General features: G+C 42.3%; 1 protein-coding gene across 1 annotated transcript in view; it reads left to right on the top strand.

Moving 5' to 3' along the window:
• KIAA1210 (KIAA1210 ortholog) overlaps positions 1-26,694 on the top strand; it is a 67,486-nt gene that overhangs the window by 18,965 nt on the left and 21,827 nt on the right. Inside the window, 5 exon segments of the mRNA XM_032844780.1 lie at positions 2,597-2,667; positions 8,479-8,647; positions 15,227-15,353; positions 15,675-15,812; positions 19,291-19,446. Coding sequence (XP_032700671.1) covers positions 2,597-2,667; positions 8,479-8,647; positions 15,227-15,353; positions 15,675-15,812; positions 19,291-19,446 — 661 coding nt within the window.

Genomic DNA, 26,694 nt, shown 5'->3' with positions numbered 1-26,694 from the left:
AGGTGTATAGATGGTACTTCAAATCTGAACGAGATCATTTAGGATGTGGTAGCTACTAGTCACATGGGACCGTCGAGCACTTGAAATTGAACAGCTCGAATTGAGATGAGCCATATGTGTGAGATGCTAACTGGATTTCAAAGACTTAGCATCGAAAATTAAAAAGAACGTAAAATATCCCCTTGCTATTAGTTTTATGATGATTACCTGTCGAGTCACTACTATCTTGGTTCTATTGAGTTAAATAAAATATGATAATGTTTGGGCTCTGCTGAGGTCAAAGTAACCACCCCCCCACCGTTTTCATTTGCTTTTTAAATGTGACTAACTAGGAATTCTGCAATGGCACATGTGGCTTGCAGTGGTGGCTCATGTTCAGGTTTCTACCAAGGAAGAGGTCACAGATAAAGAGGGCCAAGGACAGAGGCTTTAAGGGCTACAACATTTCAGATCCAGGGAGAGGAGAAAGATAAAGCAAAGGATTTTGAGAAGAATCAGCCAATGAGGTTGGAGGAAAATCAGGGAGTATGACGGTCAAAAAGGCAAAGTGATAAAATTATACAAAAAAGAGGGAGTGTCACATGTTGCTGGGAAGTCTGGGAACCCGCTGTGGCATTCAGTAAGAACCCTTTTGGTAGAGTCCTTTGGAAGGAGTTTGGGTTGGAAGCCTGAATTCACTCTCTGAGCCCAGGAGACTGAGAAGTGAAGACATAAGGATAGTAAGTATAGATGACACAACTTTTAAGTTTTCCTTAAAAGAGACAGGGAGAAATGGGGTGGTAATGGGAAGAGAATTTCAAATCAAGGGGAGGCATGTGTGTTTCGCTGTGGTGGTTTGTTGGTTGGGTGGTTGAGACAGGGAGACAGTTCAGCTGATAGTGGTGTTGTCTACAGGGCCCTTGGGATTCACTTTAGAGGGTGAGGCAAGGGTGCCAGGAAGGATGGGAGACGGTCTACCCTTGAGGGTTAGTCAAATCGAGAAATTCTATTAAGTGCTCTAAGGGATTCGGATACTGCCAAGATGTCCTCTTCTTTGTTCTCCCTCTTGGCTTCTATACTTTTCTCTTTGGTTGTTGCTTTGCTGTCTTCTGCTCCCACCAGTGTTGGGTTAAGGACAATAACCAGGACCACGGCCTGGTAATTTGGAAAACATGCTCCTTTTCTATGGACTTCTCCAAAGCTCAGAAAGAGTTTATTTCCCCAGTGTCTAAAAAGCCTTCTTTAGTTTTGGAGGGGCGGGGTGCTGGTATGTTTTTAAACTGGCCCAGGAACTCACCCATGATGTGAATTGCCTCTGGCCCAAGGAATTCTCCAGTCCTCCCTTGGAATTTCTGAGGCAATTCTGAATTTCTCCATTACTTTGCTCCTCCCAAATCTCCAGGTGGAATGTGTGTGTGCGTGTGTGTGTGTGTGTGAGAGAGAGAGCGAGAGAGAGAGAATTTGTGAGCGTTGTATGGGCTTGGGATTAAGTCATCTGCAGGCAGAACTGTGATATTGGTTCATAGAGTTTGAGTGACTTGAACATAGTATCAATACTTTTCAGCCAGGGCCGGCCGAGACACACCTGTCATCGAACGAGTTGGGTTTATTACTCACCACGGTAAGAAAGAACACACACCCTGGGAAATCACAGGATTTCAAAGTGAGAGGGTCTGTAGCCATCTTGACAGCAGGGCCCTCTCAGCCCTCACCGTGGTTTGGAAGCATTCGCTTTCCAAGGCCTCAGTCACTCTTGCTGGTGACCTCTCAAGTTGGCCTTAACCTCAGAGCCCACGGGCATCCCTCTCTACTTCCGGTGATGTATGGGTGGGGGGTGGGGGTGCATGTGGCTGGGGGCAGGACAGGACCTGCCTGGAATCCATCCATGAGACAGCAATGGCAGTTTGACTATGTCTGGGGGCTGAGCAGATCAGGGGTGGGGAAGGGGCTCCAGAAACTACCTAACCCCCACTTGATGGACCTTCAGCTAGTCAGATCAAGACCCTTGGGGGATTTCTTATGAGGCCAGACTCTGCCCGCCTCTCTACAGCTTCCCATGAATATAGCATCCTTTGTCTGGGCTAGGGTGCTGCTCAGATTCCCCCTCCCCAATCCGCATAAACTCCCATAAAAAATTTCAATATTGATTTTTAATGATCTGGTTATCCACAGACAGGTTTCCCTAGACCTGTCAGCCACCCCCAAGCTTTTGCTAGAAGGTTAGATTGAGGAGAAAATTTACAGTTGATGCTTAATCGATTATCTGTACTGGTGGAGATGGGTGATTCTCCCATGACGTAGAATCAGAGTAATGGGAGAATTAGCCTTTTGATGGTCACTTGGATGGCTTCCAATTTTTGGCTATTTAAAATGATGCAGTGATGAATTCTTGCATGTATATGTCTGTGTATTTGCCTGTTCTAGACATTTCATATACATGAAGTCATGATCTTTTTTTAAAGAAGAGTAATTCTCTCTCATGGCAATTCTTTTTGTCTGGTTTTCCTTGAATGGTTTAAGAATCTAATGGAAGGATAAGGAGTGAGGTAAAATGAGTGTGTTATGCCCAGGATATCAAGGATGATCTTTTGCTTTTTCACTCAATATTTTCCTTTAGTGATCCTACTATGGCTGAATCCCTTAGTGAGGTTTCTGGAAGTCTGGAAGTTCTGGAGGCCAACGATGAGGGTAAGTAGCCCAGTGGAATCTTGCCAACTAGAACTTGATTTGTTTACTGTGTTTAACTCCTAGGAAAAAAATGAAGTCACAAGCAAGCAAGTTACTATCAAATTTCTAATAACATTAGACTCAGTCTGCATTTACTTTGCAATTTTTTGGTCTCTTTTTTGGGGGGATCCATCTCTGATGTCACAAGGTTTGTCTGAAGCCCTGTAATCTACTTTGGGGATGGTTACCAGTTTCTACTTACTAAGGCAGGAAAAGTATTTCTGCTTAATCAGCAAAAAAAATTGGAGCAGAACCATGATCTGAGAGATTCGACTGAGGTTTTACTGTAGATATAATCCAGATTTAACCAACAAATTTGTGGTTTGAAGAATAAAGAGGGAATACAAACAAAAGATGTCACCGTAGGCCTCTATTAAGTGGGACTCAATTTACAAAACTTCTTTTTGTAAAATTTACTCAGACGTGTGCCCATTCCCTAAATTCTGGGGCCACTTAGGACTGATATGTGACTGTGAGTGAATATCAGTTCAGTGAGGCAAAAGTCACTAGACAATGATAAACCTCATTGACATCCCTCATCCCCACCACTGCAAAGGAACCATCAGGCATAAAATAAGACTTTAATTTGAATTTAAAGACAGGACTAAACGCAACAGTTTGCGGGGTTGTTTTCAATTTTTTTTAAAAGATTTTATTTATTTGTTTGACAGAGAGAGATGACAAGTAGGCAGAGAGGCAGGCAGAGAGAGAGGAGGAAGCAGGCTCCCTGCCAAGCAGAGAGCCCGATGTGGGACTCGATCCCAGGACCCTGAGATCATTATAGGAGCCAAAGGCAGAGGCTTAACCCACTGAGCCACCCAGCCGCCCTATTTTCAATTTTTATTGAAGTAGAGCATGATGTGGAAGACTTGATTTGGAAGAACAAAATGGAACCTTCTTGTGGCTTCCTAGAGCCTGATTTTACTGCTGATGTGGAGCTGATGTGTGTGGGGGGGGATGTTGAACCTGGGGCATGGATCCTTGAGGGCAGGGCCTGGGTCTTCGTTTCCGTGTCAACCATTGTTTAGTACTGGGTCTCAGAGAGAGAGGGACCTTAGATATCACAAATATTCAATCAATAAATGGATTTAAAAAAAACAATGATGGGCCTCTTCACCAAGGCAGCCCCCTACCAAACCAACTGACCTATTGTTTTGGATATGAGCTAGACAGATGGCTACAAAAGAAGGCAATGCAGTACGACTTGATGACGAGTGAAGGTAAGGAAATGCCTTTTCTCTGTTTGCAAGATTTTGTTGTTTAAAAGCCCAGACAGTTGGGTATGTTTTTAGAGCTAGTTGTTGCTGGCCAGAGGATAGTATGGCTATTTGGAGGTTGATGGAGAGAAAGGCCAGTTAGAAATTTTTTCTTTCTAAGCAGCGATGCAAGAGAACAAAGTCACTGTCACACGATGCATTTTTAAAGCCTATCAAGTTAAATCCAGGTGGTCTGCCTGTGTGCGCGGTGGATAAGCAAATATACGACCCAGCAGCGATGATTTCTTCATTAGAGTTAACTGTGTTTTTTTGTGGCATGTGATACATTGTCCTCATTGGATGAGGATGTTGAGAGCTCCTGCCTGTTTGGGAATAAGTAGTCCTTGGACTTGGACAGGGAATTCAGTGGCTTTGTTATAGGAAAATTCCAGAAGCTGGCAGTGGGCACCTCACTGCCCACTACTGCAGTGCCTCGGGGCCGGGGGAAGAGGGCACAAGTTCCCCAGTGTGGAGGTGACCTACATAAACATTGCTGGATACAAATGTGGGCTGCGACCTCTACGTCTACCTGCTGCTTAAGTCTATCTAGCCTTTTGGACTACAGCAGCTTTTGAAAACCAGCCTGGGCGGGGCTCAGCTGCTGATGATTTAAAGACACCCCTTTTGCAAAAGAGAGCTTGAAAGGCAATTCATACTCTCCAATATAGGGCAAATGTCTCAGAGTTCAGTGGGGTTTCAGGAAACATAACGTGTGGACCGTTCCTGGACTGGTAGCTACTTCTCAGGGCCCATCTCCACACATGGGGTCTGATGTGGATGGGGCTCCAGAATCTCCCAAGCCAAAACCATCTCTGCCAACAAAGCTCTTACCCCGCACCCTGTCCCCCCAACCTGGTCTAGTCCCAGTACTCAGAGCTATCCCACAGGGACGAATGGAAACATTGTTTTCCTTCTAATGCCCACGGTTGAAAGAGATACACAGTACTTAGGTATTTTGGATCCTCATGGGAAAATAGGTTGGTTTTGGTCAGCAAAAATAGAAAACTGAGGAGAGGGGGACGGAAATTGAAATACATGCATCATTAATGCTAGTCCCTGGTAGAGTTCTAAAGTCACTAGCCATTTTGCTGATTTAGGGACATAAAAAGGTGTTGGTGCCTAATTTTGTCTGCCCATACAATGATTATGGTTGGTACATTCAGTTTTAGAGACCAAATGCTTATTAGAGGTGTTTTTATTCAGTTATTAAATGTTTGTAGATTGCATCATAAGTGCAGCTACTAGCCGCTGATGCTCTCCTCTCTGCCTTTGCTGGTTTGTGAAAAGCAGGTTTGCCCTCCTCCCATCTAGTTGGGGATTTTGAAGCAAGAGAGGCAACAACCAATATGTTTCTAAACACTCTGAGCATAAAGTTGTTCCTCTTTTAGAAAACCGGAAGGAGACCACACGTCAAGAATCAATAAATCTTATTGGTTCTGGGTGAAAACTGGCAGGGACTTTTACACCAGAGAAATAGGCAAATACTGCAGATAAGGGCATTTCCCCCAAGATATCCAGTTGATAAATCTTTTCCAGCAAAGACTCGATTGTAGCAATCAGTACAGTAGAGTAACTCTCAATCATTTCTGAGCCACCCCCAGCATCTTTCTAAATAATTTATCATTATAGAAATTAGTTGAATTTTTCCTGAAAAAAAAATTACAGAAGGAAACTTGAAAAAAATATGTTTCCTTCAGTGTCTTCGTGTTTTAATCTTTCTATCCGCAGATAGAATTGCCAAATTGGTCCCCATCATGACCCTATTTAGATACATCCTGGTAGATGAGAAATGGCCCAACTCATCCCAAACAGGAATTACTTAAGCAGAGATTATCAAGCACACAGTCCTCTGTCTTCTTGTATTGTCCCACCCCACACCAGCTTCTGCTTCTAATCATTATACTGTACAGATCACTATTGATTGATAGATACGGGGCTGCTTCTCCTTATCTATAGATAAATAGAACTGATAGACCAATTGTCCAGATATAATTGATTCTGGTCTTAATGAACAAGTAATTATTGGGGCACCTGGTCGACTCTGTGGAGAGAGTATGCAACGTGTTGATCTCAGGGCTGTGAGTTCAAGCCCCATATTGGGCTTTGAGTTTATGTGAAAACAAACAAACAAACAATTTTTTAAAGAAATGAGTAATTATTGATTCCCTCGTACTAGCTCACAGTTACTAGCACTTGCACCATGCCAGATCCTATGCTAAGCTCTTTACCTACACTTTTTACAACTTATATGAACCCTGACAAGGGCCAGTGTTTAAATTATTGGATGCTTAAGGATGACTCTGCTTGGTGACCTCAATTTAAGGGAATTGACAGATGTCCCTTGGGTGTATGCCTTTCATGGTGCTGGTTGCTGAAGGGATGTGAAGAAGGGCCTGCCTACAGCCTTGATGTGGGGGACAGTAGCTAAGACAGGGAACTGTATCTTATTCCTTCCTCATTGGTCTTAAATATTTGTTGGATGGAAGGATTGGTGGATGGATTGGTGGGTGGATAAATGAATGGATGGTTGGATTGGTGGATGGATGGATAGATAGATGGATGGATAGATGGATTGGTGAGTGGATGGATGGATGGATGGGCTGGTGAATGGATGGATGGATGGAAGGATGGATGGATAGATTGGTGGATGGATGGATGGATGGATGGATGGATTGGTGGGTGGATGGATGGATGGATGGGATGGTGAATGGATGGTTGGACTAGTGAATGAATGGATGGATGGATGGATGGATGATGGATGGATGGATGGATGGACGGATGGATAGATGGATGGATTGGTGGATGGATGGATGGATGGATGGATGGATGAATAGATGAATAGATGGAAGGATTGGTGGGTGGATATATGGATGGATGTATGGATGGATTCATGGACTGGTGGATGGATGGATGGATGGATGGATGGATGGATGGATAGATGGATGGATAGATGGATGTGATTGGTGGACATTGGACTGAAGGTAGGCCTTGAAGTGTAGAAACCTTTCTCATAGGCCATAGGATTCCAAGCTAGAAGGAACCCTAGTTCAGCATTTCCCAAAGTGTGTTTTGCCAGATATTTTGCTGACATGATTTTCGGAGACAACATGGATGCCCAGTATCTTAGAGCATTACTATTCACACAGGCATATTGAAGTTCCAGAAAAGTCTTATTGGAAAGCAGAGACCTAAACTTTGCTTAATCCAGCATTTTTCAGAATGACTGGCCTACAGATCCCTTTGTCATTCAATAGACCAATAATAGCTCTCTGAACACACTTTGGGAGATGTTGATTTGTGTGATCCCTTCATTGCCCTGCTTCCTTCCAGGAGGTTGAATGACTTACCCAAAGTCACTGAGCTAATTGTTCGTAGAGCCAAGTCGAGGATTCCAAACTGTTCTGACTCTTGGGTGGTACTCTCTGTTACACCGCTGAACCTTTGTAAAGGCTGCCCCATTGACAACTCCCTTGCCTGGGCCGTTGCCTGCCAGTGCAGCATTGCTGTGTTGGCAAGAGGCCTTTCAGAGACCAGACTGTTGGGAATTTGGACGAGACACCTACGCTGGTAAATTATTGCATGTGAAAGCAGTCAGAGCTGACTTCTTCCCTCAGAAGAATGCAATACGCGCTCCCCTCTCCTCGTCCCTCTTCTGCTGAGCCCCACTAAAGACACATGTGCTTGTTAGGAAACTAAGAAATGCCCTAACAGATCCTTAGGAACATTTAAAACTCCCATGCCTCACTTCTGCCCTGGTGGTTCACGCAGATGGAGCAAACTTGCAATTATTTACAAGTGCAGAGGGTGGTAGCTAACCCAGACAAAACAGCAATAATGAAAGAACACACACAGTGCACATGGCGCATGCATGCACGCACCCATGCAGACACACACGCACTCACACATGCACACAGTCACTCACGCATGCATGCACGCACTCTTTGCAAAACACTTTGGTATCTGATTCTGTCAGCCTTTTGCACGGGCAGCTTCTTTGCCCCATGGCCCTTTCTTCCCAATTCCAAGCCCTCTCCCTTGCTCCCAAATCCCCTCCTTGAGGACGGCTTCCCTGACTGCACCGGACAGCCCTTACCCCGTAGATCTGCATCCTTTCAGCACACAAATCTGACCAGTCCCAGATCCCACCTGCAACTCCAGGGGTCCTGAGGGGCTTTCTTGCATGTAGAAGCTCATGTGAAATCAGGGGGGTGACCTCTGCTTAGGTGGGCTCAGTAATTACTGTAGATGAGTGAATTTCTTGGGTCAGGAAATCTCCCCCAGAAACTCAGACACTTGGTCCTATGGAATTATAAAAAAGGGAGCAGGCCACACGCATGGTGTCACGGTGTTGTGGGCCCAGGAAAGGGTATGGGGCAGGGCGGGGTGGGGGGAACGAGAACCAAGTCTGCAGGCCACCTGGGATCACGGTCCTTGTTCCTGTCCCAAAGGCCCCATTTCCTCCCCATCTTCCCTTCTACTGTCACACTCTGCCTCGCTTTTGTTCCTTAACTTCCAGTAAAGAAGAAATCCAAATTCAAAGCCTTCAAGAACTTTTTTGGCAAGAAGAAGAAGAAAGAGCCGGAAGGTGCCCGGGGAGGGAGGAGGCTGAAGCCAAGCTTGTCCAGCGGCAGTATTAACATCTCTTCTCTGAAGCCGGTTCGGGAAGGTCAGCGTGCCGAGACCAGGTAAGGGCCAGTGGGTGGCAGTCACTGCCCGGGGTGGCCGGGGCCTGGGGGCCTTTCTCCATGCTCACGCCAATGCTTATTATTGGGGCATGTGGCTCAGTAGGTGGGCAGCTGCAGGACATTGACCCCGAGAGTACTGGCTACAGACAGACCAGGGTGGCCCTCCTGTGTCAGAGCTGAAGGAACTTGACCCACGAGGTGTCTCCCTAACGAGGAGCTGGAGGCCTCCCTCCATTCATTACAATAAAGGCAACCTGCCTCCTATAGGCAGCCAGGCCTGGTTTGCCTGCCCGGCCCTCAGACTATAGATCTGCAATTCCTTCTCCTAATGTGGGATTCAGATATCAGATGCTGAAGCCAGTCTAGCCTGAAATCACTTGTGTTACTGTAAAAACAAACAAAGAAAGGATCAGGCAACAACCCAGGAGACAGGCGGATTGTGGGGGTGGGGGTGGGGAGAGGAAGATGCTCTAACTGGTCCCAGAATGGGGAAGACCGTTTCTCGGCCACCGCTGTCCCACTTTTCATCTGTGATGCGCCCATTTCCGTATCTGACCATCCAGTACCCCCGGGTATTCCTGGTTGCATCAGCTTCCCCCTCTGCACAGTTCCCCTTTGGCCTGTTCGCCTGGCCCGAACATTCCAGACTTATCTGTGCTGCCCACCGAGCTCACCTGTGCTGCTGGAAATGGGACAGTCAGCAAACCTGACAGCACCTTGGCCTCCTTCAGGAGGTCCTTCATAAGTGGGTTGGCTGTGAGTAATTTCAGATAGCTTTGCTGGTGGGGGGATGGTTTGGGACAGAGAGACTTGTATCATACCTCACAAATCATGCCATGATATAGACCAGAGCAGGGAGGAGGGTAGAGGGGAGTTTGGGTCTACTCTGCGTTGTCTGTACGAATTGGCAAGGGCCATCTCCACTAAAGTTTTGGGTTTCCCCCTTCCTACTTGTCCCTCTGCCTCCAAAGTGGCCAATTGGTTCTGATGCATTCTCCACACTAAGAAGGCAGGTGCATGCAGAGCTTGCAGGTTGTGGGGAGGATAGGAGGGAGTGGGGGGACAGGAAGAAGGAGAGGAGGGGGTGAATGGAAGTGTGTGAAATAATTTATACATGAGGAAGAGTGTTTTTCTAAGTGTCTGAAATAGGTCTTTTTTTGAGGGGGGAGAGGGCAAGGAGCATAAATTAATTAAGAGTATAATGTAGTAGTTCTGACATTTACCCCTGACCCCAGTCACTTGCTTCACGTGTTAGGGGGAAAACCCTGGAGAATGTCACTCAGCAGTTGGGAAGAAAAATCAGCCTCTATCCGTGGAAGCTAACAAAACGTAAAGCCAGCCCTCCCCTCGCCTATACGATAGGACCAGTATCCATTTCTAAGTCTGTATTAAGCCCTACCTGATAAAGTAGAGAGATCTCATGCAGCCATTTTGATATTTTTAAAAAGATTTTATTTATTTATTTGAGAAAGAGAGAGAGTGAGAGAGAGGATGAGAGGGGAGAAGGTCAAAGGGAGAAGCAGACTCCCCACGGAGCTGGGAGCCCAATGTGGGACTCCGTCCCTGGACTCCGGGATCATGACCTGAGCCGAAGGCAATCGCTTAACCAACTGAGCCACCCAGGTGCCCTTGATTTTTTTTTTTAAATGGGTGCTGACATGATGCACTTTATTGCCTTTAATTAAGGCCAAGGTTTTGTTTGGAGTTTTAGATGCATTTTCTTCCTCTTGTCCCCCCAGGAAGCCAATTGGTAGGTGTTAGATAGGTTCAGCGGGTGGGCAATTCAGTTTCTGACAAACATGGCCACAGCCAGAGCTACAGGAATCCTTGGTTTAGGGAGGGTCTAGCTCTACAGAGCCACTTCAGCAGCCGCACTCTGGCTGGAAATGACGGTTTCTAAGCCCACCCATGGCCCAAGATTTCCTTGCAGATTTTCTGCCCAAAGCAGGGGAGGCCAGGTAGTCACAGATGGTCCTAAGGCTGGGACATCTGTGGGACCACGATACTGGTCCCAGGCCTGATTTGAGCTGGCAGGTCATAGAGCAACAGTGAATGACAGCATCTCTGTGCACAAAATGAGGGAAAGTGTGTCTAGAGAGGGTCTGGGAACTTTGCTCTCTCAATGCCGCATCAGTCTTGTGTCATCATTAAGCATTTAGTAAGAGTCCTGTGAATTTTCTGCAGGACTGCCATTTTGATAAGACAGAGCATGTTGCCCTCACCACCAGAGCCACCTGGGTAGCAGAGTTTTATAGGGAAAAAGTGGGTAATACAAAGGCATCTGCCTCCTCTCTTCTTGTGGACCTACAAGCCACCTTAGTATGGGTGCCATTTTAATCCCCATAACACCAGATTGTCCTCAGAGTGTGTTGTGATCAGATCTAGCCATGCACACGTCCCACAGTCAGATGAGCTCACGATGATCGGGTGGGTACTGGTCCTATAGAGCCCGAGCTGCTACTCTGGGTACCATTTACAGATTGTTTTTTAGGGGGGCACCTGGGTGCCTCGGTCGGTTGAATGTTGGACTCTTGATTTCAGCTCAGGTCATGATCTCAGGGTCGTGAGATTGAGCCCTGGGACAGGCTCCACACTGGGCATGGAGCCTGCTTAAGATTCTCTCTCTCCCTCTGCCCCCTGCCCTGCCACTCATTCTTGCTCTCTCCCTCAAAAAAAAAAAAGATTATTTTTTAGGGGCTCCTGGCTGGCTCAGTAGAGCACACAACCCTTGATCCCAGGGTCATGAGTTCAAGTGCCATGTTGGGCATGGAGCCTTACTTAGGGGAGAAAAAAAAGATTATTTTCTAAAGCACTAACCTATATGTATTACAGTAAATGTTTCATAATGAAGGTAATATATACCAAAAAAGTATATGAAATTTCAAACAATTATTTTATCTAATTTAAAAACATTTCCACCCCTCCATAAAAGAAATCGTGGACCCATTAGCAATCAGCCTCCATTCTTCCCTATCCCCATTTCACCCCAAGGTGATCACTTATCTAGTTTCTGTCTCTCTCAATTTGTTTATTCTGGATACTTCCTATAAATGGTATCATACAGTATGTGGTCTTTTGTGACTGGCTTATTTCCCTAAGCATGTTTTTGTTTTCCAAGGTCATCCAGGTGGTAGCATGAGTCCAATAGATAATTTCTTCATACTGCTGAATAGTATTCCAGAGTATGAATACACCACGTTTTATCTGTTCATCAGATGATAGATACTTAGGTGTTTCTATCCTTTGGCTATTATGGAGAATGCTGCTATGAACATCTGCGTACAAGTTTTTGGACGGATATATGTTTTTATTTCTCTTGGGTATACACCTAGGAGTGTATTGGGTCATATGGTAATTAAAGGCTCAAGTTTTTGAAGAACCATTAAATGGTTTTTCTAAATGCCTGCCCCATTTTACATTTCCACCAGTAGTGCATGGGGGTTCCTGTTTCTCCCCAACCTTGCCAACACTTGTTACTATCTGAGTTTTTGTTTCTAGCCATTCTGATGGGTCTAAAGGAGCATCTCATTATGTTTTGGATTTATATTTCCTGATTGGCTAATGAATGGTCAAGCATCTTTTCATATGCTTGTTGGCTATCTGTATATCTTCTCTAGAGAAATATCTATTGAGATCCTTCACCCATTTAAAAAATTGGGTTATTTATCTTTTTATTATTGAATTTTAAGAGTTCCTCGTGTATTCTAAATATGAATCCTTTATCAAATATATAATCTGCAGGGTCTCCTGGGTGGCTCAGTCAGTTAAGCATCTGCCTTCAGCTCAGGTCGTGATCCCAGGGTCCTGGGATTGGGTCCCACATTGGGCTTCCTGATTGGAGGGGGGAGTCTGCTCCTCCCTTTCCCTCTGCCCCTCCTCCCTCTATTCGTGTTCTCTCTCTCTCTCTCTCTCTGAAATACATAAATAAATAATCTTTTTAAAAAGATATACAATCTGAAAAGATTCCCCCCCTTTATGTGTGTTGTCCTTTCACTTTCTTGCTAGTATCCTTCAAAGCTTAATTCTGATCAAATCCATTTATTTATTTTTTTCTTCAATTGCTTAAGATTTTGGAGTCATAGTCTAAGAATCCATTGCCAAATTCAGGTCATGAAGATACACCCCCCCCAATATTTTCTTCTCAGAGTTTTAACTCTTCTATTTAGGTCTTTGATCCATCTTGAGTTTGTGTTTATATACGGTATGAGATAGGATCTAACTTCTCCCTCCTATATGTATCTATCCAGTTTTCTCAGCAACATTTTTTGAAAAAACTCTTCTTTCCCCATTGAACAGTCTTGGCACCCTTTTTGCAAATCAATTAACCATAGATGAACGAGTTGATTTCTGGACTCTTAGTTCTATTCCATTGATCTATATATCTGTCCTCATGCCAGTACCACACTGTCTTGATTATGGCAGCTTTGTATTAAGTTTTGAAATTGGCAAGTGTGAGTTTTCCAACTTTGTTCTTCTTCAAGATTGTTTTATCAGTTTGTAGCCCCTTGCATTTCACTATGAATTTAAAGATCATCCTGGTCCACTTCTGCCAAAGAAAATTAAAAAGGCAGCTGGAATTTTAATAGTAATCGCATTAAATCTGTAGATCAGTTTGTGGACTATTGCCATCTTGACAAGATTGAGTCTTTCGAGCCTTGAGCATAGGTTGCTTTTTCATTTACTTAGATTTTCTTCTTTAATTTTCTTTCATGAGTGTTTTAGAGTGCTCAGAGTATAATTTTTACACACTTTTCATTAAATTTGTTCCTAAGCATTTTATTCTTCTTGATGTTATTTGTAAAGGTTGAAAATTGGAAGTGTTTTTGTAATTTCATTTCCAGGTTCTTCATTGCCAGTATATAGAAAGACAATCAATTGTTGTATATTGGTTTTTTATCCTCCAACTTTGCTGAACTCATTTATTAGTTCTAGTAGTTTTTATTGGATTCCTTAGGAGTTTTATATACAAGATTGTGTCATCTATGATTGGAGATAATTTCACTTCTTCCTGTCCAATATGGATGCCTTTTATTTAATTTTCTTACCTAATTGCCCTGGCTAGAACCCCCAGTATTGAATTGAAGTGGCAACAGCAGACACCTCGTCTTCTTTCTTCCTGCTCTGAGGGAAAAAACATTCAGTGTTTCATCATTAAGCATGACATTAACTGAGAGTTTCTCACAGATGTCCTCTGTCAAGGTTGAGTGTATTTATCATAAGTGTGTTTATTATGTATTTGGATTTTACAAATGCTTTTTCTGTATCTATTGAAATCACTACATGGTTTTTGTTTTTATTCTGTTGATATAGTGTATTGCATTGATTTTTACATATTAAGATAACATTACATTTCTTGCAAGTTCTGCTTGGTTAATAGTGTATAATTCTTTATGTTGCTGGATTCAGATTATTAGTATTTTATCGAAGATTCTTACATCTATTTTGTAAGAAATATTAGTCTGTAGTTTCCTTTTCTTGTGATGTCTTTGGTTGAAATTTTTAACAGGTAAAATACATTCCCACATTCCTAAAGGAGTCTTTCGTGCCTTCAGCTTTTCATTTGTTCCTAACTTTTCCCTGATTTGCCTTAGCACTTAACTGTCATCAACCTGGCTTAATTCCCAGTCAGAAGGTATTTCCTTCTGGGTTTAGCAAGCTGGGTTGGGGGGTTGGGGGGATGGGTGCCTAAGATGGCTTTGAAAATGAGACAGATGTATCCCAGAACCCTTGTGCGAAAGAGGAAAATATCTAGTGAATGAGAGTCTCCAGTATCTGGGCAGATGTTTGGTATTTTAAATAAAAACAAAACCACCAGAGAGAAATTTGGGTGTGAAAGATACTTTATGACTCTTACCTTAATAACAGAAAGACTTAGGGTCTCCCCTCCCATTCCACTTCCTTTCCATTCCTGTTGCCACTATTGTACACTTGAAATGGGTGAATTGTATGGTATGTAAACCATAACTCAAAACCATTATATAAAGAAGCTATGTGTTGATAATTTAAAAAATCAAAATTATACAGAATTACATAAAGTAGGAAATTAAGGTTCCTCCCCCCGGCCCCTAGTGCCATTCCCCAGAGGGAACTGCCACTAATTATTTGGTGGCTATCTATGAACATAAACTACATATGTATGTAATATACATATATATGCACACACATATATTATATATAATATATACACACATATATATATAATTTATTTAATTATTTGTTTATTTGAACGAGATAGAGAGAGCACACACAACTGGGGGGAGGGACAGAGGGAGAAGCAGACTCCCCGCTGAGCAGGGAGCCCGGTGCGGGGCTGGATCCCAGGACCCCAGGACCATGCCTGAGCCAAAGGCAGATGCTTAACTGACTGAACCACCCAGGTGCCCTTGGTTATATATATTAAATGAGACCATACTATTCCTTATTTTTTCACTTAATATCTCATGGAAAACCTCTGTCAGCCCATGTGCCTCCTTTCCTCCTTTCTGAGGTGTCTGGTATGTCATGCTATGGGTATACCCGTGTCTTCAGTTCCTACGGCCCTTGGGCTGTTCTTATGAGACCTTTTTCCTTCCTGTTCAGGGCCAAGAGCAGCATGGGCAGCAAAGCCCTGTCCCATGACAGCATCTTCATGTTGGATCCTGAGCCTGAAATATCAGTGCATAGAATCTGCCCCTCTCCAGAGCGCCAGAGAGGCAGACCTCGACAGGTAACCATGAACTCAAGCATCAGTGCCTGATTAGACCCCTCCTCTTTCATCCTCCCCACCCCCCATCCCAACTGCCAAAAAACAAAGAGTGGGCAATTTGGCCTTGCTCCCCAGCTGATTCTACCCTACAGGGCTACCATAAAGAAGGGAGAATGTAGAAATACGCAATGTGTTGACCTAGGGCCCAGCACAAGGCGTTGGCTGGCATTACCATATTCACTAGACATGCCCCAAGAATGAGCTAAGTTTTAGGATGGTGACATCCCACTGTTGGTTAATGTGCAAGCATTCCAACCACCATGTTCTTTCATTCTTCTACAGAGATCTCAAGCTTCCAGAACTCTGCCTAGATCTGGGACTAGTGATGTGCATGGAGGTGTTTCTGGACTTATGTTTGGAGCTGTGCCACGATATGTGCCCAGAAGTGGAATCTGGATTGGGGGCTCCAAGGTCTCTGAGGTAATAGAGTGGAATTGTGCCAAGTATGACAGCCGAGTGGGAGAGACCTATGCTTGAATCCTCGCTCTGCTACTTACTGGCTCTGTGATCTTGGGCTGGTTGCTTAACCTCTCTGAGCCTTCCTTTCCCCACCAACAGTGGGTATAATATTAACATATACCTCAGACTGTTGCTTGTGAGGATAGAAAAAAACTCAGAGAGGTTAAAGAAATTGCTCAATCTTCCCCAGAGAGTAAATGGTAGACCTGGAAATCTGACCCAGATGTGTTGACTTCAAAACCCAGTCTTCCCAATATCCCAGGCTTTAAGATATTCCATTTCTTTGTGCCTGCCTCAACAGGGAGAAGGGTCTATGCTTAGAACTGTCTCACCTCTGGATAACCCTAACCATTGCTCAGTTAGACCCATATGGAGCTCTAATCTAGAAATCTCGCAGCGGGGAGCAGGAAGCATTGCCAGGGAGAAAACCCTAAGCAGCTCCCTTCCTCCTTCTCTCAGCTTGTGGGCGGGATGATACCCAGATATCCCTGAGTAACTGAGAAGGCCACACAAGCGGGGGAGACCCTTTTCCATTGAGGAGCTGATTAGTTTGCATTTGGCAAAAGGTAACTGGGGCTTATTCGTGACATGTCTGTAAGACCCCCTATCTCTCACTCTGGTCTATACTGCATGTGAAAGTTCCACGGGCTACATTATCCATGGAGGGTCAACAAGCAAATGCTGAGATGGTGACCAATGGGACCAATCTTATGGCTATAAGGCAGCCCCTAGGTCAGCAGACTATGGTCCTCTCGCACTACAACAGGAAAAGTCGCTTCCAGTCCTCGGTTTTGAACATGAGGACCAGCTTTTGCTTGTCTCCACAGCGACACTCTCTTGCCACATGACCAAATGCTAGAGGGTTATTTCTCGCCTGCAGAAAGGGGAAGCCTGTGTCCTGGAAGCCTCCTGCTCGCCCTCTTCTCTTAGTCCCAGCCACAGAGAGACTCTCATAACAGAGACATGCCATTGCTCTAGAAAGATGATTTGGGGGTAAGTGGGGGGATGAAGATTAAAGGTAAAGATTCTGGGCACATTTCCTCTCACAACGAAGAGGGGGCTAAGGAAAGTCACAACAGCCCAAAGACAAGTTTTCTTAAATGGCTGGTTTGGGCCCAGTCCTCACATCTTTGGCCTTTTCCATAGTCCCTCTTCTGAGAAACAGGGCTGAAGACAGGGTAGGGTGTCAATGGAACCTAAGCCAGCCACCGCCAGATCGACCTTTGCATGGGAGACTTCCCTTAAGTGCCAAGGTCACAACCCTAAATGATATGGTGGTTGATAGCATTAAGTCAAGAGTCCTGACCCCCCCATCCCAGTGCTGCACAGACACTGAGCAAGTATGGAAATGGCCAATGTCTGGGGTTCTCGAAGGGGCAGGATCCATAATGCATTATGTGACTTTCTGAGCAGCTGGAAGATTGTGGGAGAGGAAATTCCAGCATATCATTTTGTTAGAAATACCAAGGCTGAGCTGTGTTTTATTCCCTACCAGATTTTCACCTGCTCTTTTATCTGAAGTGTTAGGAATGTGGGTGCCTAGATGGCCCTCCGAGACGTTGTATGTTCTTTTTGTTTGAGAACAAATACATAAGAAGTACTGGCAGGTTGTGAACACCTTCTTGTGGAATCAAATTGAATTGAGTAATTTAAGAGACTGCAAAGGTTGCAAAGCAGTCTTCTTACTGCTCACAGACCTGGCGCTCCCTCTGCAGCCCTTCTTAAGGAAGGAGGCACACCCTCTCTTCTGGTTGTTGCCTTTAAAGTCCTTGAGTATGGGACATTCCCCCCCTTCCTGGCTCTTACAGTCAGGAGACAGGAGTGTGCAGGGCTTAAGAACATGGGCTTCACAGGCAAGCAGACCTTTCAGACACTTGCTAGGCCAGCGGGGAAATTAGGGCCAGTCATGTCATCTCTCAGACCTGATCTTCCGCATCTGGAAGGAGCAGGTGTTTCAAAGAATCGTCGCAAGGTTTGCATGACATGCATCTACGAAGGGCACCCCCTGCCTGGCAGGGAGAAAGACTTCAAACCAATTACCTAAACACCTAACCCTTCACCTGAAGGAATGGGAAAGAGAAGAGCAAACAAAACCCAAAGCTAGCAAAAGGAAGGAAAAATACAGATTAAAGCAGAGTAAAGCCCTCAGTAAAAGTGAGTTGTCATTATCATTATTAGAATTGGGCTTGGCACTGGTGAAGCTCCAAGACTTCTTCTCAAGAGTCCCCAGTGGGGCCTGGTGGTGATAAGGGGGCACTTCAGACACTAGCCAGGAGTGATCCAGGGGCAGAACCTTGGACAAACCCTCCTCGGGGCCTCTTGTCTTTGACTTTGAGAGTTTGAAACTCATCTGTCCTGAGCAGGAGACAGAAAAAAGCATGTCAGCACCAAGACAAGAAAGATTTTGTTTTGTTCATTGCTATAGGCCCAATGCTTAGTTAGAATGGAGTATGGCCCACTGTAGATGCTTAACAGTATTTGTTAAAGATCAAATGAGAGATTTAGATCCACATCCAAATGACCATGGCAGAGGCCAGCATGTCAGATTCAAGTGTATCATGAGGTTCAAATTGGAATGAACTAAATTAGTGTGCTGAAGTCCAAGGGAAACCCAAATGATCCATTTCATCCCCTTAGGAAAACTAAGAAAGTAGTTCAAAGCAAGGCTAGTTCTGTAGATTTTCTAATAATTCCAGAAGATCGATCTTGACAGGATTAAGATAAACAGCCAACAGAGTCAAGATCTGATCCAGGCAATTCCTGGAATGATAGGAGCAAGGATTATAGTTTGGATGCCAAGCCTAGATCTTAACCCCAAAACTCAACCTCCATAAGAACCAGACTTCTGAAGACAGGGACAAAATAAAAACAAAGATCAGACTCAAAGAAGATTTATAGTTAGCAACAGAGAGAGAGAACACCAGAATTCTGTTTTTTTTAAAGATTTTATTTATTTATTTGACAGAGATCACAAGTAGGCAGAGAGGCAGGCAGAGAGAGAGAGAGAGACAGAGAAGAAGAAGGAGGAGGAGGAGGAGGAGGAAGAGAAGGAAGCAGGCTCCCTGCAGAGCAAGAGAGCCCGACTTGGGGCTCGATCCCAGGACCCTGGGATCATGACCTGAGCTGAAGGCAGAGGCTTTAACCCACTGAGCCACCCAGGTGCCCCCAGAATTCTGGTTTTGATCAAACAAGCAGTTCGAAGTTTCTGTCTTTGGGGATTAGCAAAAGTGTGCTGCAGCCCAGAGAGTGACTCAAGCCTATTGGTCTTTGGTCTACACAGGTCAAAAAGTGAGGACAGAGGGGAAGGAGATTCTTTCCATGGCTTGTTTTTCCATGTTGGGGTCTTGATACTGCAACCATTAAGCAACAATAGGACACCAGTAATTTGAAGGAAAGCACACAAGTTCTAACATTTTCCTTCTATTCTCCTCCTTCCCAGCTCCCCTCACTGCGCCGACGCCACTCAAGCAGCAGTCCCCCTCTGATCCGATCTCACACAACCTCTGCTGACTTTGAAGAAACCTCTGTTGATGAGGAGTCACCTAAGATCCCACAGAGGAAAGATTTACCAATCAAGATTATGTCAATGAGGAAGGTGAGTGTTAGCCACATTCCAAGTGGTAGGTTTGGTTGGGGGATCCAGGTCAGAAGCATAATCCCTTTTGCTCTCTTCTGCTGTGGCTTAGCACTAGGGGGCCACTTGAGGAAGGAGCAGCCATTTTTGACTTCTGATTTGCATAGTGATTTACATTTTCTGTCCAATTTTACAAATGAAATTATCAGCACTTTGGTTTATAAGCAATGGAAGACAGTATTTCAGAAAACAATAATAGTTTGCAGGTGTTTTCAGTTCTTTTGAGAAGAAAACAATGGAGATTTTTGTGGAAGTAAAGTCTCTATGTTTTCGAATGCCAGAATCTCAAAGGTCGGGGCATGTAGTATTGTTTGGTAGACACGCACCTATAAGAAAAAGCATTCGACATGTACATTTCATACATCTAGGTTGGTCAACCAAATAATATCCATCAACAATTGAAAAATTAATAGATGGTGCCCATATCAATACTTCCATTCTCAAACTAATGTGTGGTTAATTTAATTGGTTGTTGCTGAACTTGAGAAGACTTTTAAAGATTTTATCTATCTATCTATCTATCTATCTATCTATGAGAGAGAGAGCAGAGGAGCAGAGCGGGAGGGAGCTGGACAAGCAGACCCTATGCGGAGCCCAACCCGGGGCTCGATCCCACCACCCTGAGATCATGAACCAAGCTGAAACCAAGTCAGAGGCTCAACCAACGGAACCACCAGGCATCCCAAACTTGAAAGGACTTTTAAAGTGAAGTAGAGTTTAGAATAATCAACCTTGGTTATTGATAGGTAATTAATTGATAATAAAGATCATTGGTCAGTTAGCACAAAACTGCTTTGATGCTAGAAGATCCTATGGAATGAAGTAACCTTTTTTAGATGTGTCAACAAGAAGAAAAAACAATCAAGTTAGGAACAAAGTTAAAGCACAGGCAGGTGGTAGGGGGATATGGATGCTCACTGATTTATGGACTTAGACTATATGTATTTTCTGTAGAATACCGCTAAATCAGACAAATTAGTCTCATTTGGTAGAAGGATTGAATTAAGATAACATTTTCACTGTGATAAAATAAACATAACAAAACTTATCATGGTACACTATACAATTCAGTGGCATTAAGTACATTTACTACGCTGTGCAACCATCACCACTATCTAGTTCCCGAATGGTTTTGGTTCCCCCAGACAGAAGCCCCCTATGTATCATTCCTCTCTCCTCTCAGCCCCTGGCAACCACCAATCTGCGTTCTGCCTCTGGATTTGCCCATTCTGGATACTTCATAGAAATGTAATCACACAGGGGCGCCAGGGTGGCTCAGTGGCTTAAAGCCTCTGCCTTCAGCCCTGGTCATGGTCCCAGAGTCCTGGGATCGAGCCCCACATCTGGCTTTCTGCTCAGCAGGGAACCTGCTTCCCCCTCTCTCTCCGCCTGCCTCTCTGCCTACTTGTGATCTCTGTCTGTCAAATAAATAAATAAAATCTTTAAAAAAAAGAAATGTGATCACACAGTATATGACCTTTTGCATATGGCCTCTTTTCCTTAGTACAAAGTTTTTGAGGTTTTTGAGGTTGTACTACCATGTTGTAGTACTTCAATCATTTTTGTGGCTGAATAACTCTCCATTGTATGGATATATCGTGTTTTGTTGAGCTCTTCATCAACTGATGAACATTTGGGTCCTATCTCCCTATTGGTTATTATGAATAATGCTCTCCGAAGCTTCATATACGAGTTTTTGTTTGAACACTTGTTTTCAAGTCTTTTGTGTGCATACCTGGGAGCAGAATTGCTGGATGGGATGGTAATTCTATATTTATCTTTTTGAGAAACCACCAAACTGTTTTCCCCAGCAGCTACACCACTTTATATTCCCCCCTGCTTAGGTGTAAGGGTTCCAATATCTGCAAAAGTTGCCCAATGCTTGTTATTTTCCACTTAAAAAAAATAGTCATTCTTGCGACTGTGAAGTGGTATCTCATTGTGGTCTTGATTAGCATTTCTCTAGTGGCTGACAATGTTAAGCATCTTTTCATGTATTTATTGTCCATTTGAATATCTTTCTTTGGAGAAAGGTCTATTCAAGGCCTACGCCCATTTTTAATTGTGTTGCTTGTTTTTTTCATTGTTGAGTTATTAGTCCTGCACGTATTCTGGATACTAGACCCTTTTCAGATATATGATTTGCAAATATTTCCTCCATTCTGTAAGTTGACTTTTAATTCTCTCAAAAGAATAACATTTTAAAAAATAGTTTAATTTTGATGAAGTCCAATTTATTGATTTTTTTTTCTCTTGGTACTTGTATTTCTGGTGTCATGTCAAAGAGATCATTGCCCAATCTAAGATCATGAAGATTTACCCCTATGTTTTCTTCTAAGAGTTTTACCTCTTATAATTAAGTCTTTGATCTATCTTGAGTCCTTTTTAATATATGGCGCGAGAGAGGGTCTAACTTCATTCTTTTGCACATGGCTATCCAGTTGTCCTAGCACCATTTGTTGAACAGAGTATTATTCCCTCCATTTAATGTTCTTAGCACGCTTACTGCAAATCATTTAACCACAGAAGAATGGATTTATTTTTAGACTTTCAATTCTATTCTAATGATCTGTATGTCTCTGCTTATGCCAGTACTACTCTGTCTTGGTTACTGTAGCTTTGTAGTAAGGTTCAAAATCAGGAAGTGAGAATTCTCCTATTCTGTTCCTTTCTTTTTTTTTTTTAAGATAGTTTAGGCTTTTTGGGGTCTCTTGCAATTCCATATCAATTTTACAATAAGTTTTTCCATATCTTCTAAAGTTCACATTGGGAGGGGCACCGGTGATTCAGTGGGTTAAGTGTCTGACTTCAGCTCAGGTCATGATCTCAGATCCTGGGACTGAGCCTCACATTTGGTTCCATGCTCAGTGGGGAGTCTGCTTCTCCCTCTGCCCCTCCCCCAGCTTGTGTGCATGCTCTCTCTCTCTCTCTCAGATAGGTAAATAATATCTTAATTTTTTTTAAAAAGCATATTGGGATTTTGACTGGGATTGCATTGAATTTTGAGGTCACTTTGGGGAGTATCACCATCTTAACATCAAGTCTTCCAACTCATGAACATGTGATGACTGTTCATTTATTTAGGTCTTTAATTTCTTTTGGTGATGTTTTGTAGTTTATATGTACAAGTCTCACACCTCTTTGGTTAAACATATTTCCAAGTATTTTTTTAAAGATTTTATTTACTTACTTGAGAGAGAGAGAGAGAATGAGAGAGAGAGAGTATGAGAGGGGAGAGGGTCAGAGGGAGAAGCAGACTCCTCACTGAGCAGGGAGCCTGATGTGGGACTTGATCCTGGGACTCCAGGATCATGACCTGAGCCTACAGCAGTCGCTTAATGAACTGAGTCACCCAGACACCCTAAGTATTTTTTCTGGATGATTTTGTGAGTGGAAGTGTTTTCTTAATTACCTTTTTGGATTGCTCATACCTAGTGATTTTTGTGTGTTGATCCTGTAACTTTTAATTTTGATTAATTCATTTATTAGCTCTCCTAGATTTATGGGGATTCTTTAGAATTTTATTTTTTGTTAACATTTTAATTTCTTCTCTTCATATTTTGCCTCTTTTATTGAGTTCTCTCTATAAATTCACTTGGTATTTTCTCTGCTTTTATGAGAATGCAAAATCTGTCTGGGATTTTTCCCCCCAAACATTGTAATTTTCAGTTCTAGGATTTTCTATTTGGTTCCTTTTTAAAAAAGATTTTATTTATTTATTCATGAGAGACAGACAGAGAGAGAAGCAGAGGGAGAAGCAGGGTCTCCACTGAGCAGGGAGCCTGAGGCAGGACTCAATCCCAGGACTCCGGGATCATGACCTGAGCCAAAGGCAGCTGCTTAACCATCTGAGTCACCCAGGCACCCTCTATTTGGTTCTTTTTTTTATAGTTTCCATTTCTCTTTGAAACTCCCCACCTGACTATTATAATTATATTAACTGCAACTATATATACATATATAATTTTTTACATATGAGATCGTGTCATTTGTAGATATAGTTTTACTTCTTCCTTTCCAATTTGCATGGTTTTGTTTCTTTTCCTTACCTAATTGGCTAGAACTTCCAGTAGAATGTTGAATAAAAGTGGTAAGAGCAAAAAAAAATGCTAAGAGTGAACGTCCTTGTCTTATTCTTGATCTTGGGAAAGATTTCACTGTTTCACCATTGAGTATGATCTTAGCTATGCATTTTTCACATAAGTTCTCTATCCCTAGTTTGTTAGGTGTTTTTGGCATGAAAAGATTTTAGATTTTGTCATATGTTTTTTGTATCCATTGGGATGATCATGTTATTTTTTTCCTTCATTTTATTAATATGGTGTATTACATTGAGTGATTTTCATATGCAAACCTCTTTGCAATCCTGGGATAAATCCCAACTTGCATGCTATACAATTGACTTAATAGGCTGGTGGATTTGGTTTGCTGGCATTTTTGCATGTGTTTTTATGAGGGATATAAGTCTATAGTGTGCTTTTCTTGTGATACCTTTATCTAGCTTTGAAATCATGGCAATGTTGGCCTCACAGAACTGGGGTATTATCTCTTCCATTGTTTTTGAAATATTTGTTTCAACTGGTGTGAATTGGTGTGAATTATTGGTGTGGATTGGTGTGAATTATTCCTTAAAAGTTTGGTAGAATTCACCAGTGAGGCCATCTGGTCCAGGTCTTTTTTGTTGTTGGAAAGTTTTGATTACTGATTCATTCTCTTAACCTGTTATAGATGAATTCAAATTTTCTTTCTTCTTGGGTCAATTTTGATAAATTGGGTGTGTCTAAGAATATATCCCTTCCCCTAGGCTATCTAATTTGTTGATATACAATTATGTATAGTATTGTCTTATAATTCTTATTTCTTTAAGGTCACTAGTGATTGTCTCCTTTCACTTCTGATTTTAGTAATTTGTGACTTCTCTTTTTTAACATAGTAAATCTAGCTAAAGATTAGTCAATTTTGTTTTACTTTTCAAGGAACCCACTTTTGGTTTCATTGATTTTCTCTATTGTTTCTCTATTCCCTTTTACATTATCTCTGCCTCTAATCTTTATTATTTCTTTCCTTTTGCTAGCTTTGGGTTTAGTCTTCTCTTCTCCTCCTAGTTCCTTATAGTGGAGAGTTAGGTTATTGATTTGTGAACTTTCTTCTTTGTTAATATAGGCATGTATATCTATACATTTCCAAGAACTGTTTTTACTTTATTACACACATTTCTTTATGTTGTGTTTTAGTTTTCATTCGTGTGAAAGTATTTTCTAACTTTCTTTTTGATTTCTTCTTTGAGCCATTGGTTACTTACGGCTGCGTTGTTTAATTTCCACCTATTTGTGAATTTTCTGGCTTTCCTTACGTTTTCTAGTTTCAATCCATTGTAGTTAGAGAAGATGTTTTATATGATTTCCATCTTTTAAAATTTATTAAAATTTTATAATTTTATTATAATTCTATATAATTATAATATATAATAATTTTATAAAATTTTATAATTAAAAATTACTAAGACTTATTTTGTGGCCTCACATCTGGTCTATCCAGAAGAATGTTCCATGTGTACTTCAGAATAATATGCGTTATGCTCTTGCTGTATGGAATGTTCTATATATATCTGCTAGGTTTACTTGGTTTATAGTATTCTTTCAAGTCCTTTATTTCCTTATTGATCTTCTGTCTAGTTGTTTATTTACTATTGCAAATGGGATACTGAAGTCTGTAACTACTGTTGTAGGACTATTTTTCCTTTCAATTCTGTCCATTTTTCTTCATGTATTTGGGGGAGCCTGTTGTTTGGGGTGTACAGGTTTATGATTGTTCTAGCTTCCTGATGAATTGACCCTTTTATCAGTGTATCCAATCTATCTTGATCTCCTATAACAATTTTGAAGTTAAAGTCTATCTTGTCTGATATTGGTGTAGCCACCTGGCTCTTTTGGTTACTATTTGCTTAGAATATCTTTTATCTTCCTTTCGCTTTCAACTTATTTGTGTCTTTAGATTTAAAGTGAGTCTCTTATATATGCATATAAAGAAATCATATTTCTTAAATTCATCTTGCAAATTTTTGTCTTTTGATTTGAGGGTTAATTTATTTACATTCATAGTAATTGCTAATAAAGAACCGCTTACTGCTGCCATTTTGTTCTTTTTCCCCTGTGTATCTTATATCTTCTTTTGTTCCTCAGCTCCTCCACTGCTACCTTCTTTTGGATTTAATTGCTTTGTCTTAGGGTACCCATTTTCTTTTTTTTTTTTTTTTTAAGATTTTGCTTACTTGTTTGAGATACAAAGAGAGCCCAAGCAGGGGGAGGGACAGAGGCAGAGGGCGAGGGAGAAGCAGACGCCCCACCAAACAGGGAGCCCAATGTTGGGCTCCGTCTCAGGACCAGGAGATCATAACCTAAGCTGAGGGCAAACACTTAATGGACTGAGCCACCCAGGTGCCCCAGTGCACCCTTCTTATTTTCATTCCCTTATTTCCTTCTTCTTATATTTTTAAATTCTTTTCTTTAAAAGTACGTAACATTTGAAGACATAGGGTTTTCTCTTTCTGGAATTTGAGTAGGCTATGTATTTTTAGGTCAAAAACAGAGTTAAATTATTTATAGTCAACATTTCCAAGCCTCAGTCTAAACATTTGCCCTACTTGAATGTAACCAACTTTCTTTCTTTTTTAATTTTTTATTAACATATAATGTTTTATTAGCCCCAGAGTTACAGGTCTGTGAATCGCCAGGCTTACACATTTCACAGCACTCACCATAGCACATACCCTCCCCAACGTCCATAAGCCAACCACCCTCTCCCTACCCTCCTCCCCCCAGCAACCCTCAGTTTGTTTGGTGAGATTAAGAGTCTCTTATGGTTGGTCTCCCTCCTGATCCCATCTTGTTTCATTTTTTCCTTCCCTACCCCCCCACACCCTCCACTCTGCCTCTCAAATTCCACATATCAGTGAGATCATATGATAATTATCTTTCTCTGATTGACTTATTTCGCTCAGCATAATACCCTCTAGTTCCATCCATGTCATTGCAAAAGGCAAGATTTCATTTCTTTTGATGGCTGCATAGTATTCTATTGTATATATATATATATATATATACACACACACACACACGCACACACCACTTCTTCTTTATCCATTCATCTGTTGATGGACATCTAGGTTCTTTCCATAGTTTCACTATTGTGGACATTGCTGCTATAAAC

The sequence above is a fragment of the Lontra canadensis genome, unplaced genomic scaffold (assembly GCF_010015895.1).
Source record: "Lontra canadensis isolate GAN:19392208 unplaced genomic scaffold, GSC_riverotter_1.0 scaffold155, whole genome shotgun sequence".
NCBI classification, from domain to species: Eukaryota; Metazoa; Chordata; class Mammalia; order Carnivora; family Mustelidae; genus Lontra; species Lontra canadensis.
This window is presented reverse-complemented; position numbering and strand designations above follow the sequence as displayed.